This window comes from Cydia splendana, chromosome 11, assembly GCF_910591565.1.
Source record: "Cydia splendana chromosome 11, ilCydSple1.2, whole genome shotgun sequence".
Taxonomy (NCBI): Eukaryota; Metazoa; Arthropoda; class Insecta; order Lepidoptera; family Tortricidae; genus Cydia; species Cydia splendana.
In genome coordinates this window covers 11,223,043-11,241,500 of record NC_085970.1, presented here as the reverse complement: position 1 = coordinate 11,241,500, position 18,458 = coordinate 11,223,043, and the positions used below count along the sequence as shown (strand labels likewise).

The following is an 18,458-nucleotide window of genomic DNA, read 5'->3' as shown; positions in this document are numbered from 1 at the left end:
ATGACCTAAGTTTATAATACCTAATCTCAAATAACCTAATGGATGAAACACCTAATTAACGTTTTACCTAATGCACATTTTACCTAACGCACGTTTTACCTAAAGCTATTATACCTAATGCATAAAACACCTAAAGCTGACATACCTAATGGACGATCCACCTAAAGCTGATATACCTAATGAACGATATACCTAAAGTTGATTTACCTAAAGGATAACATACCTAAAACTGTTATACCTAACGAACGAAATACCTAAAGTCGATATACCTAAAGGACGGAATACCTAAAATCGATATACCTAATGCATGTTATACCGAAAGTCGATATACCTAATGGACGATATGCTTAAAGTTGATTTACCTATTGAACGAAATACCTAGAGCTAATATACCTAATGCACGTAACACCTAAAGTCGATATACCTAATGCACAAAATACCTAAGGCTGGTATATGTTTCAACGAACGAAAATACCTACTGTAAGTTTTGTAACATGGCCGAATGACTTCGTTTACAGTGACATATTGGTTACCACGGTTACCATGACCTATTAAATGGAAATACCAGCGGGCTCAGCTGCCACCACCATTTAATGCCTTAATAACGTTTAACTGTGGCATTACGTCTTTTTAAGTTTTTACTAGAGATGCCCCGAATAGTGAATTTGGCCGAATACCGAATACCGAATATTGGGCGACCGAATTTTCGGCATGACATGCGATATTTTGAGTCACAATTATTATGAAAACTGTTCGCCAACTAAGCACAACGTTTCATCATCATCATCATCATCATCATCAGCCTACTCTCGTCCACTGCTGGACATAGGCCTCTCCTATTGCACGCCATTGAGCACGATTTGCGGCAACTCTGATCCAGCTCTTGCCAGCCGCCTTGCGAAGGTCATCGCTCCATCTAGTCTGAGGGCGTCCTACGCTACGTTTGCCGATGCGCGGTCTCCACTCCAGAACTCGCCTACCCCAACGGTTATCGGTTCTACGGCTAATATGACCGGCCCACTGCCACTTCAGCTTGCTAATCCGGTGGGCTATGTCGACGACTTTAGTTCTCTGACGGATGACTTCATTTCGAATACGATCCCTCAGAGAGACTCCGAGCATAGCCCTTTCCATAGCTCGCTGAGCGACTTTGAATTTATGGACCAGTCCTACCGTGAGTGTCCACGTTTCGGCTCCGTATGTCATCACGGGTAGGACGCACTGATTGAAGACTTTTGTCTTCAGACTTTGTGGGATTGATGACGTGAAGACTCGACGCAGCTTCCCATATGCTGCCCAGCCCAGCTGTATCCTTCTATTCGACTCTTTCTCGAAGTTGTTCCTTCCTAACTGCAGTATTTGCCCGAGGTAGACGTATTCCTGAACAACCTCGAGAACAGCCCCTTGTACTGCAATAGGTCCCGGAGCAACACGTTCGTTGAACATAACTTTCGTTTTGTCCAAATTCATCCGGAGACCTATGCGTTGAGAAGAATCAGCTAGACCGGTCAGCATATGCTCTAAATCCTGCAACGTCTCAGCCATGATGACGATGTCGTCCGCAAATCGCAAGTGTGAGATGTATTCGCCATTAATGTTAATACCATGTTCCTTCCAGTCAAGCGTTTTAAACATATCCTCCAATGCATTTGTGAACAATTTCGGGGAAATCACATCCCCTTGTCTCACACCACGATGCATGGGGATAGCCTTAGTCTGCTGGTTTTGGACTTGGACGGCCATGGTAGCTGCGTTGTACAGACATCTCAACACTTGGATATATCGCCAGTCGACTTGGCATCGCTGCAGGGAATCCAGAACAGCCCAAACTTCAATGGAGTCAAAGGCTTTCTCATAGTCCACAAATGCTAAGCACAGGGGCCGATTATACTCTTCAGTCTTCTGTATAATCTGCCGCACTGTGAAGATGTGGTCTATGGTGCCGTATCCTCCTCGAAATCCGGCCTGCTCCGGTGGCTGAAATTCGTCGAGTCTTCGTGCTAGGCGGTTCGTGATGACCCTCGAAAACAGCTTGTAGATGTGGCACAACGTTTGCGAAGATATATTTTTATGTTGAACAGAATTAATTAATGTAGTTAGAGTCAATCAAATCAGATCCATATTAAAAATAAAATATTTTGTAATCAACAAAATAAATGCTAACAAACGTGTCTTCGTATTTAACTACTTTCCAAGAATTCATTTTAAATATTAAATATACCTAGCTTTTGGTTATTTTTTGTGTAATTTTTCGTTTTAGGTAGGTGCAATTAGATATTCGGTATTCGGCCGAATAGTAGGCAACATTCGGGCCGAATATCGAATAATCGGCAAAATGGGCGAATAGGCCGAATACCGAATAGTTGCCGAATATTCGTGGCATCTCTAGTTTTTACTATGAAGCGGAGACTTTTTGCGATAACTTAAAACGGATAAATTTATCATGTTTGCTATAGTTTTCTTTGAATGTCTTTCTTAAGCTCTAGTTCCACGGTTTTTTTATATTTTTTGGATTCATTGTTCAAATGTTAGAGGGGACACATTTATTTTTTCTTTCGGAGCGGTTATTGCCGAAAATATTCAGTTTGTCAAAAAAATGTTGGTTGAAAACCCTATTCGTTTTAAAAACCTATCCAACGATACCACACACTATAGGGTTGAAGCGAAAAAAAATTCCATCCCCACTTTACGTATAGACGAGGTTTTTTAAAGATTATTTTCTACGAGTTTGTTGGATTTATTGATTTATATATTTATGTCAAATTGCAGCTTTCTAGCACTAACGATCACGGATCAAGGCCTCGGACAGACGGACAGACAGACAGACGGACATGGCGAAACTATAAGGGTTCCTAGTTGACTACGGAACCCTAAAAAATAGGATTGTATTGTATTATAAATTAATTTAAGTTTGACATTCTAATTTATTTTTGACTGCGCGTTACATTATACGATTTAAACTATTTTTTGCTTTTTGTTTTAGAGTTTTTAATTTTAATCTAAATTTAATTAATAAATGTATAGATGTTATCATTTTTAATTTAATAATTTTATTATAGGTATCTATTAATTACATTATTACAATATTATTTTTATTTTAATTATTAATGCTATATTTACTTAAATTATCTGCAGTAAATGATTTTTTATAATGACTTTAGGTATTTCGTTGATTAGATACAGTCAACTGTAAAAATATGGGTGTAGCCAACTTATTTAAAAATATGTCCCATAGTTCTTAATTCGCTGACATAAGAGCTATGGGACATATTTTTGAGATGATTTGTGCACCCATATTTTTACAGTTGACTGTACCTAATGGGTATATCAACTGTATGTGTTACGTGCATTAGGTATATTAACTTTAGGTATTTCGTTCAATAGGTAAATCAACTTTAGGGATATCGGACATTAGGTATATCGACTTTCGGTATGACGTGGATTAGGTATATCGACTTTAGGTATTCCGTGCATTAGGTATATCGACTTTAGGTGTTTGGTTCGTTAGGTGTAACAGCTTTAGGTAATTCATGCAGTCGGTATGTCAGCTTTAGGTAATTTGTGCATTAGGTATATCAAAATTAGGTGTTTCGTGTATTAGGTATATTAACTTTAGGTATTTCATGTATTAGGTAAATCGGTTTTAGGTATTTTAAGCATTAGGTGTATCAAGTTTAGGTAGATCGACCATAGGTATTCTGAGCTTAGGTAAAACAATTATAGGTGAAACGTGCATTAGGTAATTCGTTCATTAGGTGTTATGAGCTTAGGTTAATAAACCATTAGGTGTTTAAAAAAATAGGTGAATCGAGCATAGGTGATTCGACATTAGGTAAATCAACTTTCGGTATTCTGATATGTAACCCGGGCCACAAGTAAGAGGTTCGCGGGCCGCATGCGGCCCGCGGGCCGCTTGTTGCCGACCGCTGACCTACACCACCGCCTACAAGTTATCGGCTTTGCCCGAAGGTTGACTCGTAGAGAATGCCTTGTAGCATTAAGTCCGACTTTTGTACATTTGTTTTTCCTTGTGCAATAAAGATTAAATAAATAAATAATAACTAAGTAATAATAATGAATGCGACAAAAATAAAATCTTGCATAGAAAGTTCAGCAATTACAATAATATTTAACATTCTTTTGTAAAGTCAGGTAAAATCTACGTTTAGTGGGTTACATATCAGAATACCGAAAGTTGATTTACCTAATCTCGAATCACCTATGCTCGATTCACCTATTTTTTTAAACACCTAATGGTTTATTAACCTAAGCTCATAACACCTAATGAACGAATTATCTAATGCACGTTTCACCTATAATTTTATTACCTAAGCTCAGAATACCTATGGACGATCTACCTAAACTTGATACACCTAATGCTTGAAATACCTAAAACCGATTTACCTAATACATGAAACACCTAAAGCTGACATACCTAATGGACGATCCACCTAAAGCTGATATACTTAATGAACGATATACCTAAAGTTGATTTACCTAATGGAGAAAATACCTAAAACTGTTATACCTAACGAACGAAATACCTAAAGTCGATATCCCTAAAGGACGGAATACCTAAAGTCGATATACCTAATCCACGTAATACCGAAAGTCGATATACCTAATGTACGATATCCCTAAAGTTGATTTACCTATTGAACGAAATACCTAAAGTTAATATACCTAAAGCACGTAATAAACACAAAGTTGATTTATGTCTGTTTTTTGTGTGTCGCTGGCGTATGTGTTGTCGTCTCATAGTTTTAAGTCAGGTCCCCACTGAAAACCAGCGCCACGGATTGCCGCGGCATTATGCTGAGTGGGGTCCTATTTTAGCGTCCAATGTTTTTTATGTTTGTATGTCTTTGTTTTCTAGATGTAATATGTTGTGGCGTTAAATAAATGTATTTTCTTTCTTTCTTTCTTCTTTCTATATACCTATTAGGTACTGTTAACTGTAAAAATATGGGTGCACAAATCATCTCAAAAATATTTCCCATAGCTCTTATGTCAGCGAATCAAGAACTATGGGACATATTTTTGAATAAGTTGGCTACACCCATTGACGTAGAATATCTAAAGACGGGCTTTACGGGCACTAAAAATGGTACTAGTTCAGCGGTGTTACTCACGAATTCCAGCCAATCATGCAGTCTAACGCAACTAGTTGCGACCAATAGCGCGCGTAATGTGAACTCATCAAGCAATCGCGCGCATGATGCGAACTCATCAACCAATCGCGCACATGATGCGAACTCATCAACCAATCGCGTTGTAGCGGTTTCACACCGCTATACTGGCCCCTGTCATGCCTCATTATTATTGCCCGTAAAGCCAGTCAGTCCCTAGATATCTATGTCAATGGCTACACCGATATTTTTACTGTTGACTGTATGTAATGAACGAAATACCTAGTCGTTATAAAAAATCATTTACTGCAGATAATGTAAGTAAATATAGCATTAATAATAAAAATAATATTATATCTAATTAATAGATACCTATAATAAAATTATTAAATGATAAAATTCATACCTTTATTGATTAAATTCAGATTAAAATTAAAAACTCTTAAAGAAAAAGCAAAATATAGTTTAAATCATATAACGTTTATGCGCAGTCAAAAATAAATTAGAATGTGAAACTTAAAACAGGCAGTAAGAAAAAACGCCTCTTCTTTGACAGGCGTTTCGACAGCTATTCCGTTCCATTCAGACAACTTATTAAGAACGGTTTTTCAATATTCAATATTAAAAAAATAAACGTGTTATAATGATGAAGAGGTAAGTAATAAAATATGAAATATGTATATTTTCTTACATTAACAGTAGGTTTTTATGTTGGTTACGACGTTTAAAGGAAACTAATATTAACACCCATCAATAAGTAGTCATGAATTGGACAAGTATAAATTTAAAAAAAATTGAAAAGCTCTAGTTCGCGAAAACCAACTTTCTGCACGCTAAACAGCTACGTAAAGTAGCACTTTTTGAGCTGTATATAACTGTATTAAAAATATTTATTTTAATTACATGTAAACTTATTTTTTTATCGCGTTCTAAAAAAACTATGGCCTTCTACCCTGGAATTACCCTAACTACAACATTTATCGCCACAAGTTCAAACCCTTGATAAAGCAATAAACTATTAATACCAACTATCTTTTTGCTGATGTTGTCTGAAATTTTTTCATCACTTTATGAAAACATTTTCCTTAAAACTCCGGCATTCAATAATAGTCACACCTGATGAAGATATTCGAGTTTATTATGGCCCAAATTTTGGAATGTAGGTACCTAAATTTATGGTACCTACAATAATGTAGGTACCCTACCTGTTTGAAGGTATTAGCTATAGGTATTTCGTTCGTTAAAACATATACCAGCCTTAGGTATTTCGTGCATTAGGTATATCGACTTTATGTGTTACGTGCGTTAGGTATATTAGCTCTAGGTATTTCGTTCAATAGGTAAATCAACTTTAGGCATATCGTCCATTAGGTATATCGACTTTCGGTATAACATGCATTAGGTATATCGATTTTAGGTATTCCGTCCTTTAGGAATATCGATTTTAGGTATTTCGTTAGTTAGGTATTACAGTTTTAGGTATTTTATCCATTAGGTAAAACAACTTTAAGTATATCGTTCATTAGGTATATCAGCTTTAGGTGGATCGTCCATTAGGTATGTCAGCTTTAGGTGTTTCATGCATTAGGTATAATAGCTTTAGGTAAAACGTGCGTTAGGTAAAATGTGCATTAGGTAAAACGTTAATTAGGTGTTTCATCCATTAGGTTAATTGAGTTTAGGTATTATAAACTTAGGTCATTCAATGTTTAGGTAAAATGATCGTTAGGTAATTAAAAAATAGGTGAATCGAGCATAGGTGATTCGACATTAGGTAAATGAATTTTCGGTATTCTGATATGTAACCGTTTAGTGATCATAATTAATTTAATGGAAAACAGTATATCGCCACTTCACCAGCCTCCTGTCGAGAGGAGTCGAAAATAAAGAGGAATTCCTGGCGCCTGCCAAATATCGAGGAGTTTTTGTTTATTTGCTGAGGCATTCGACTATTAAGATTTAACGAGCAGTGTAATGAAGTAATGATGATCGAAATATCCTTTGATGCAAGGACAGTTTTAAAAGAGTACTTAAATCGAGTGTATGTACAGGGACGTATATATATACGTATATATAACCTACACTTTCTTAGGGATACAACATTTACCATTTATTTAGAGCATTTACTTACATTATTTACAATTTACTTATTAGAGCGTGCCTACATGACTTTGTTGCTAATAAAGTGTCTGTGAAGATGATAACTATTGGATAGGAAGTGGCGATACTAGCCAAGATGCCAATCGTTTGCGCCGTAGCGAACGAAACGCTAATGTCTCTCTGTCGCACTTATATGGAAGAGTGATAGAGAGAGATTACCGTTTCGCTACGGTTTCGCAAACGATCGGCATCTTGGCTAATAGGCCCTCTGGGCTCTTGGTTATATTCTCGACAGCTAGACATAGGCACTAATTGGTCACAGTTGGCGTTTGCGTGACGTTCCGTTCTATGCAATTTGTTCTAACTAAAGATCCGTGACAGACGAACGGTGTTGTATTGAAATGTAGATAGATATATAACGCGCCATCTCTCTAAATAAGCTTGAACAAAATCTATGTATTAATTTAAATTTTAAATCGCTCTCCTGTAAAATTCGCAAAATGTCGCTTAAAAGAGAAGCCTTTCCACCGTCGATATTTTCTATAAAAATATAAAATTTGCATCAAATTCACATTAATTTATGGTCGTAATATACTTGCTTCCCAAGTTGGTGCAGAGTTAGAGTTCCAACTCTACGTAGTCTCTGACGACTTTGACTTGCAATAGTTTTCCCAGTATGTATGCAGCGAAAATGCTTAGTAGAGGCGTGACGACAATGTGTCGTGATTAGCGCTCAATGATAATCTACATACACTGATAGCAAGGACCTTCGTACTATCACGGCTTTATAAGTCAGTTGACGGGAAATTCAGAAATCGTAGTACCTACTAAGTGATAAAGGGAAGGTAGATGTAATGTAGGATGCCATTAATCCTTACATTGTATGTCCTTTGTCTTGACCTCTTGTAGCGGATTTCATAGAAACTTGTGCGATAATAATAAACTATAGAACTTAACAGTGATGTAAAATTAATGTCATTGATTATGTTGATGTAACGAGGATCTATCTTAATATATTACATAGCTCTACCTTATAAGGATTACGGCAATGTCACAACACAATGTATGATTGTCATTTATTATATGTTGCATTCAATAAATGGCCACAGTTTATATCACTGTAGCTAAGTAGAAAATATACCTACTACTTAATTACACAAACGGGTCTACCGCGATATAATTTAATTGTTTTTACCTTTAATTCCGACGTTTCAGCTGAGTTGCACCGGCTGTGGTCACGGAAAGACTGACGTCCCAACAAAACGACGTTTAATTTCGGGTAGTTTAGTGGTGTTTTATTAATATCTCTGTTGACATTTGTTGGGTCGTCACTCTTTCCGTGACCACAGCTGGTGCAACTCAGCTGAAACGTTGGAATTAAAGGTAAAAACAATGAAATTATATCGCGGTAGACCCGTTTGTGTAATTAAATATGTGTACAAAACGCGAGAGTTTAAAGTGTTATACCTACTACTTTACAGTCTCGGACTTTTATTGTTGAGCCAGGGTTTTAAATTGGAAATATTAACGCAAATATTTAACCAAATGAATTAGATTATGTTCTCCTACTTTGCATTAAGCCGAAAGTAACTCCTACGTTCAGCTTGTAATGTTTGTATGTAGTTTATAGAGCCCAGACTTAAAGACTAACCCCCATATTCATAAAACTTTTTAGTTATATTCCTTTCTTACAAATACATAAGTCAAAATGACAGATAATTAAAGACAAACGATTATTATCTAATTGACGCTTGTAACGCGTTTATGAAAGGTGGTTAATGTGGTTATACTAATAGAGTAATAGATATCAACCAAATAGTTTCATTTTATCTCTACAAACAGTAACGTCCCAACTAGCAAAATAGTCGTATAAGAATTGATTTACTCAGCCTGTAATCGTATAACAGCCGAGTTACGGTTGTTGAAGCACCAATATATCGTATAATAGCGGTTAACTCGACTATTTAGCAATTTTCGCTAATTAGTGCTATAATCATGTCGTATAAACGTTTATAGCACTATCTTTTAGCACTTTTATTCCACCTTTTAATAAATGCTGAGTTAGCGCTACTAAATCACTTTTATTCAGCATAATTGTTCTATTAAAATCATATAACAGCTACAGATTAGCTAATTGTCTGAATAAGGCGCTTTAATACAACTGTTACTCAACTCTCTTCTCTGTTGCTATAAAAGCCTATTAAAAGCAATCAAAAAACCATTTGGCAACAATGCTGCTGTAACAGCGCGCTTATATCATAATTCGGGTAATGGGGTTCTAACCGCTGTTATAGGAGCTGAAATGTATTTACAGGTTTTATTCAAAATGTATTCAGCTTAGAGTACTTTTAAAGAGTTTTGAACTACATTAACAGCACAAGTCAGCCATGTCGACGTTTCAATATAGTCCGGTGGCCAACTGCATGAAACCCTACCTGACAAAAAAATAGAATAATCCTACTCTGTAGGGGTAGCTGACTTTTAGTAGCATCAACTGTTCTTGGTCGGCCGCGGCTTAATTTGGAAAATTTTGCGCTAATGGCAAAATAGTGGCACAAAAATTCATAAAAAAAAACCCATCGTATAATAGAATGAAACTTGCATGGTAGGATAGCTGCCTTTGAGGACAGCAAAACGAAACTGGTCAGCTACATCCTGTGTTGGCAGGTTCTTGTGTCCGACCGAATTTGTGGTACCACGTGACAGCTACAATTTACCTCATCGAAAAATAGAATCAAAACAACTGATTGTAATACCTACATTAAATTTGTTGACATATGTCTTGGTCGGCCTCACCTTAGCCTGACAGCGTTTTCAGTCCGTCCGCATTAAAAAAAAAGTCAATGGCAGCTATCCTACCATACAAGTGACATTCTATTTTTCGATGAGGTAAATTGTAGCTCACTTGGTACCACAAATTCGGTCGGACACAGGAACCTGCCAACACAGGATGTAGCTGACCACTTTTGTTTTTTTGATGAATATTTGTACCACTTTTTTGCCATTTGCGCAAAATTGGCCAAGTTAAGCCACGGCCGACCAAGAGCAGTTGAAGCTGCTAAAAGTCAGCTACCCCTACAGAGTAGGATTTTTCAATTTTTTTATCAGGTAGGGTTTCATGCAGTCGACCATCGGACTATAAATCCATAAACATGGCGACATCATGTGCTATAAGTGTAGCAGTAAACGCAGTTACTCGACTTATAGTCGAATTAATGAGATATAACAGAAACTAGATCGTGTAAGCAAATTTTTACTTATTTTTATTAATATTTTTTTATTGAAATTTAAGAAAATAGGCGGCCCATGAATATATATGAACCAGTGCCTTTGGTTTTATCAATAAAGTATTTTTCGCGCTGGGTTTTACTGTATTACGTGTACTTACAGACAGTAAAAACTTATGTACACAATCACGGTAAAAATAAATGTCATGGATGACAGCAGTAAAAAATACTTAAGTACCTTTTTGTTTTATTAGACACGCGAAGACGATTAGGCCTCAAACTTAATCAAATAATTGAAATATAATCGCTTACCTGAGATCGTTTTTAGCACATATTAGTTGAATAAAAGCATTTACTGCACTCTTACACATTTAAAATGCCGAGTAAAAGCAATCCGGCTACCTTTACGAAACATTTTTGCTGAGAAAAAGCAGTGCGGCTGCTTTTATAGAACACTTTTACTGAGTAATAGTAAATTGCTAATGTTTATAGAACAAATAGTCGAGTAAAAGCACTATCGTTACTATTAAAACACTAGAAGTGCTTTTATCCACTTTTACTCAACTCTTACAGCATCGATTTGCTTCTTATACAGCGCTTACTCGATTTTTATAACACTTTTAGTCTGTATAAGTGCGCCTTTTCGCGTTGAGTAAACGCTTACAGGACTTTTACTCGACTGTTTTTACACCGTTTATTGCACCAAAAAGCGAAAATAAAAACGTGCTCTCAACTTTTATAGCACATAGATTTGCTAGTTGGGGTAAGCCCGTTTTCGACTATACACGTATATTAATAGGTCATAACTCCGTAGTTCCCTCTTCCAGTGTACATAAACCTGATTCAGAGGCACGTAGTAAAACTACGTACTCGTAGTATGGAGGTATTAAGAATAGTAAAGTTTATTTCATTCATCGTAACCTATATGACGTAACTTGAATATTTTCTTCTAAGACTCTAAGCGGTCATTATGAAATGACCGCTTAGAGTCTTAGAAAGTTTGTTTTAGGTCATTGTCAAAAAAACTGTCAGCGGTCTTATTACCGAAATCATATAAAACATAAAAACATGTTTACCTAGATACAATAAAACGACAATATAGATACTTTCAGACAAAGATTTATCAGAAAAGAAAAGGTTGTACAGTCCCTATCAGTCTATATCGGAGCGCACGAGGTACTCAAAATATCTGAACACGCACTTGCCATAACAATAGATGCGTGTTTAGATATTTGTGAGCACCTTGGCCGCTTCGATATATCTGATGGCGACTGTACCTACGCTTAATCGCTTAATGTTAGACATGTAGAGCATGGACATCTTCATGTCCATACATATACGTAACGTATTGTACATACTTTTCATTCGATTCTCATAACTCATAACCTCATATTTAAAGTAAAGTCACTAACTAACACCATTGAAATTATTGGACAATAAACCGTGTTACGAGTGTAAAAAAGTGCATTGTTACTTTAATTTTTGGATAGTACTTAGTGACTTTTGCTTGTCGCCCGACGATATCCAGTCTATCCAGAATAGAAAGGACTAACCAAGGCAGTCTCGCACATGTGATTAGAGTATATTAAAGTCTTATCTTGCAATAACGATTACCGCAATAAGTCCCTTTTAAGGCAGCTTGTTCTTAACTTACCATCTTGCACATAGTTAACTGACCTATCTTAACTCTTATTGCTTAATTACTAAGGTCTATAATGGTCAGGTAATTGTTGTGGATTCTTACCTCCAACCGGGTCAGTCTCGTCGACGTGTATCATCTCTGATGATCTGTAAGTAAACATTGTAAATTAGTTTCATAAATAGATGCAATTATGTACACGAGAAATACAATAGAGTAGCTACATGACACGTGTTCAAATGTAACTTGTCCCATGTTAATATAATTATATTAGACACGTAAATGAGCGTTAACGACGTAATATCAATTTGTAGGTATACAACACGGGTGCATAGCATAACCGTAGGTAATTAATTATAATAAGACCTCGATATGATATATTATGCACTATAACCATACTCAGGAACGTCGAGTTTTACACTAACCAAAAAATAGATAAAAATTGTAAAAACAGAAACTATTTTAACTTTCTAATCACATTTGGGAGCTTACTACTTATTTTTATTTCGTAGTTTGGTAACTATTTTACAATAAACAAAGTTCATAGTTCATGAATTCATTGCCGCACCCAAACCTTCGGGGCATGTTTAAAATTATAACTTAATTTTACCCGTATTTACTTATTTTAAAATGTATGTAAAGTAAAGTGTAATGTAATTACTTATATTTAAGTCAAAAAAAATCATAGATTTATGTCAGTTTAAATGTAACTCGAATATTTTCGGTATTAACGTCAGAAAACAAAAAATCTGAGCAAGAACTACATTAAATTAACAGTATACATATACAAAATATCTTAAATTGTACCTACCTACTATGTATTCTTTATCTAACGTCGAAATTTCAAATCCTATTACTAGATGCTCTCAACCTATTAAGTAAATGGGTTTAGTGATTAAATAATAGTTAAAAATTGCGTAAGAATGGGTAAACCCACTAAACTATTCAATTTTAAATAGGTAATCAATTTGGGTATGAATAAAATTAATGATTCGAACTTAGTTATTCAAGACACATGCAAAGTAGGTAAATATTCGAAGGAATGCAGGGGGATAAGTATTTTTAGAAATTATATATGTAGGTATTATGTAATAATATTTTTGGTAGGTACCTATTAAAAATATTCATTGTTAATGGTTATGGGATTGGAATATTAAATCTCTGAAAACGTTTCTAACTATCCAACGTATAAACATTACTAAAATTAAAATATAATAAAAAAATATCCACCTAGAAAATAAAATGACAGTAACTAGTAACTACTTATAGTGATTTTTTCAGATTTTGTTTGTAATTTTGTCACGTCATCCAGTGTATGTTCAATTGAGGAAATATTCCAAAACGTTGGAAAATTTTCGTTTTTTTCCTCAAAAATAAAGGAAAATACAGATGGAGCATTTCGTTCCAAAAAGTTTCCGAAAATTTCACAATTTTTAAAACTTTCCGTCCAAATATCAGTACTAAATCTAATGACATAGCATAATATTGCAGCAATTTCCCAAGAACAGTGTCGGACTTCGGCAAGTGGGTCGTCTGTATTTAGCGTCCATGTGCCCGCATCCATCACTCCCATCGCTGTAACAACAGCCTATTATCCATTCTTATGTTTTGTAAATGAGACCTTGCTACATGTTCATACGGTTTAAATTGCAGATGTGGTAAAGTTTATTTTGCGAGATTGTGAAAATTGTGGTTTGTCCTTGGCTTCGTCCTTTTATTTTAAACAATGCTTGTCTTGTTACCTGTTACTTACGACTTTACAGACAACCATCTAATTAAAAACAAATATATCTAGACTATATTTAATTACACAAACGGGTCTACCGCGATATAATTTCGGTTACATATCAGAATACCGAAAATCGATTTACCTAATGTTGAATCACCTAAGCTCGTTTCACCTATTTTTTTAAATACCTAATGACCAATTAACCTAAGCTCATAACACCTAATGAACGAATTACCTATTGCACGTTTCACCTACAATTGGTTTACCTAAGCTCAGTATACCTATGCTCGATTTACCTAAAGTTGAAACACCTAATACTCGAAATACCTAAAGCTAATATACCTAATACATGAAACACCTAATGTTGATATACCTAATGCACGAAATACCTAAACTCGGTATTCCTAATGATCGAATTGCCTAAAGTTAACATACCTACTGCACGAATTACCTAAAGTCGGTATACCTAATGATCAAATTACCTAAAGTTAACATACCTAATGAACGAAATACCTAAATTCGATACACCTAATGCACGAAATACCTGAACTCGATGCACTTAGTGAACAAAATATGTACCTAAAATCAAAAATATAATTATTGTTTAGTAGAATATTATTAGGACATACTTACAACATTTGGTATCAATTTTTTAGCCAAATCATTCAATTGACTTACTATTTTTTATTATAATATAAGGTCTAGTCATTTGCCAGAGTCGAGATAGGTGCGACGACGAGCAAAGCGAGGAGGAGCGTGTTAGGTTAACTGCGACCAAACAGTGCCAAAACCGACTTTTATTTCATCGTCATGATGCTAACTTACAAAAATTAAGTTTTTGATAAGATAAGATAACTAATTTTGTATTAGACTTCAGAAATCATTCTACTACCTAAAAAGAAGCGTTTCAAAAAGTGTATTTTTAAGTTGTTATGCAAACAAACAGTTTCTACTGTAAGGTTGGGAAATCATACGATTTATTGGGTGGAGTTGCGACTTGATCATTCGGCAAAATGATATGAATTTTGTACTAGGTATATAGACTTTAGGTATTCCGTGTATTAGGCATATCGACATTAGGTAATGCGTGCAGGAAGTATATCAACTTTAGGTATTTCGTGCGATAGGTTTAACAGTTTTAGGTATTTCGTCCATTAGATAAATCAAATTTAGGTACATCGTTCATTAGGTATATCAGCTTTAGGTGTATCGTCCATTAGGCATATCAGCTATAGGTGATTCGTGCATTAGGTACAATAGCTTTAGGTGAAACGTGCAGTAGGTAAAACGTGCATTAGGTATATCGTGCATTAGGTATTTCGTCCATTAGGTTATTTAAGCTTAGGTATTATAAACTTAGGTCAGTCAATGTTTAGGTAAAATGATTGATAGGTAATTTAAAAATAGGTGAGTCAAGCATAGGTGATTCAACATTAGGTAAATCAGTTTTCGGTATTCTGATATGTAACCATAATTTCATTGTTTTTACCTTAAATTCCGACGTTTCAGCTGAGTTGCACCAGCTGTGGTCACGGAAACCGGGCGGTGGTGTGCGCCTGTGCGGGTGGTAGACCCGTTTGGGTAATTAAATATGTGTACAAAACGCGAGAGTTCAAAGTGTTATATTAGGTCATTACCTATGAAATTGGCGTTTTGTTCGGAGAATTTCAACGAAACACGAATTTCCATACAATTAATTTTGCGGATATTTTTTTGATGGCTAATTCAAACCAAACAAAATTTTTCCAGTAATTTTTGACACCTTTAAGGTATGTTTTCAATATCTCCATTTCTTGAAAATTGGTACCATTAGAAAAATATAAGTAATTTTAATACTCGAACCGACAGCACATGAAAAGACCTATTTTCAAGGCTTAATTCTGAACACTTAACAATAAAAAATAACAATTAATTGTATGTAAAATCGTTGTTTATTGAGTGCACTGTAGTTTTATTGTAATTGTGTATGTACTTTTGTAAAAAAAAAAAAACTAGGATCAGACTTATATCTATGAACAAAAACGCCAATTTCATAGGTAAGGACCTAATATATCTAGACTACTTAGGTTTAAAAGCTAGATTACGATATTCTCGTTCGAATTAATTTTGTATCAAGCAGAAACGTCTGCGAACGATGCTATTAAGCTTAGAAACAAATTAAAAGTAGAAAAAATCACTGTCTTGGGTGGGACTTGAACCCACGACCACCGGATCGCTAGCCCAGTGCTCTTCCATCTGAGCTACCAAGCACTAACACCAAGACCTTATTGTCATTGAAATGATATCCACTCAGCTTGGTTTCAAAAGTTTGCATAATACCTTGTTATACTTAAGTGTTCTCACACCTACTCTGATGAAAGTGATGAAGATAGATGTCCAAGTAAATATAATCAACGTAAACAAATCAAACACAAATGTTTGTTAAGCACACCAAGTCACCCACAGAAACGAAAATCTTTTTTCCGTGCATTAAACTTACATCTGCCTGTGTGTCTTCTTAAACACACTTAACGGACTCATCTTCTTTCTAACACTAATCAATCACATTTCATAACACCAAATAAAAAAATAGGGCATTAATTTGGAACGTAAAAGTAGTACACGATAGACTAATTTAATCTGTAGTCTAAAAACATATCAAATCCGTAGCCATGAAAATATAAAAGTTTCTTGTTTCCTTGTTGGACTGTAGAAATAAAATATTTTTTACAGAACAGGGTCGTTTGAGGAAGTGTTAAAAGCGTACTGATTGTTCGAGACGATCGATGCATTGATTCAAACGTCATTAATACGTGTTGGCACAGTCAAACTGTGGCGAGCAGTATCTTCACTCATACACTAAGTACACATATGCATAACTAAAAGACATGGGCACCTATCTAAAGCAGATAAACACATTAATTGATTTAAGAAAATTAATTCATTATTGATATTATATTTTTCATATCTGCTGTTTATTACAGTATCAATACAGTCGCGTTGCCTGCGCTGGTATACCTACCATAGCACACGTAAACACGATTCTGCATCGCTAGCTACATCTGAAATGTAGTATCGCTGCAAAAAGTCGCTGTGTGCTAGAGTTAGTCCAAGAAAAATCTGCAGCAATTTTGATAGCCCTCGCAGTGCAACTGTTATTTATATGTCATAATTCCATAGAATTTTGACGTTTAAAATAGGCAACGCTTACACTGCGTGGGCTATCAAAATCACTGCAGCCTCTCTTGGTCTAACTCTACCTGTATTTATGATAAGCTTTAACAGCTCAATTATTGAGTTAAACAACTGTAATTTCTACACACACCGTGTCATTGGCTTAGGACTGGCATATACGGAACGCGGCACCGGGTTCGGAGCCAAAATACGTCATGCGAACGTAGATATACTGTTATGGTAGCATAATTAAGCCTGATTATAGCATTGTTTGCCGTATTAGGACGATACGCGATATTAGTCGCAGTATATTGACGTAATGACAGTCAATGAACTTGACTGGCAGAAAACTTTATTATATGCTTTGGTAAATTTTGTCACAACATTGGGATAGTTAATTTAGGTACTTACAGGTTGGCCGAAACTGATAGAAATGTATACCTAATACTGCGGCTTATTGTTGATAATTTTAACAAACGTTTGCGTTTGTGTATCAAAATTAAATGAGAATATTTTGGAGATAATATGTTTTATTTACTTAAATGATTGTAGTTTCAATTTTTAATGTAATTTTTTTGCAAATGTTAGAAAAATATTCCTAAAAATATTTGTCAACGTATTTTTGGGCCAAAGTAGGTACATAAGTACCGTAAAATGGGGTGAGTTGGGTGAAATTTGACTGTCAAACCTTGATAAAATTTTATTTTTACATGTGAAAATTGAATGGTGTATATAATAAGTGCTTCGGACGTTTGTATTTTAGTTTGTATTTTATTTTGGGTAGTTCCATTTCATAACTTTGACGATAAAGAGGAAAACCCACCTCACCCCGTAGTGCCTCGTATTTGGGGTGAGAGGGTTTTTCATACAAAGGTGATTTTGGAAGATTGTTGGAATGATTTTTTTTTATTATGCGTATTACTATAGCCCCATTTTAAATTGGAATACATTATTTTTGTAGCAGTAGCCTTAAAATCGCTTCTCACCCCCCTCTCAAACCTTCTCTCCCCATTCATAACCCAACTCTCCCCGCGAAACCTACTCACCCCGTTTTACGGTAAGTAGTAATTTGTATTGTTACAAAAATATTTTTGCTATATTTTGGATATTTAACCTGCTTAGGTGCGTTCGGTTATAAAGATGAACCGTGAGTGTAGATAATTTATATATTGGGTCCTTACCTATGAAATTGGCGTTTTTGTTCATAGATATAAGTCTGATCCTAGTTTTTTTTTTTTTTACAAAAGTACATACACAATTACAATAAAACTACAATATGATTTCGCCAAACTGCTTGACAGCAATTAATTGTTATTTTTTATTGTTAAGTGTTCAGAATTAAGCCTTGAAAATAGGTCTTTTCATGTGCTGTCGGTTCGAGTATTAAAATTACTTATATTTTTCTAATGGTACCAATTTTCAAGAAATGGAGATATTGAAAACATACCTTAAAGGTGTCAAAAATTACTGGAAAAATTTTG

The 18,458-nt window shown here is 35.1% G+C and overlaps 1 protein-coding gene and 1 non-coding gene across 3 annotated transcripts in view; both read right to left on the bottom strand.

Annotated features, from left to right (window-relative positions):
• Nucleotides 1-18,458, bottom strand: part of LOC134794893 (myosin light chain kinase, smooth muscle-like) — a 67,383-nt gene that overhangs the window by 29,443 nt on the left and 19,482 nt on the right. Inside the window, exons 1-2 of one of the 2 annotated variants that reach the window (XM_063766733.1) lie at nt 16,304-16,440; nt 12,201-12,244 (exon numbers count right to left, since the gene is read on the bottom strand). In XM_063766733.1, the coding sequence (XP_063622803.1) occupies nt 12,201-12,244; nt 16,304-16,344 (85 nt within the window). In that variant the 5' untranslated portion in view covers nt 16,345-16,440. Of the gene's footprint in view, nt 1-12,200; nt 12,245-16,303; nt 16,441-18,458 lie in introns of those variants that run through there. The other variant, XM_063766734.1, reaches the window with a different exon arrangement.
• Nucleotides 16,002-16,075, bottom strand: Trnaa-agc (transfer RNA alanine (anticodon AGC)). Its single transcript has one exon. It is a non-coding gene; the product is annotated as a tRNA-Ala (tRNA).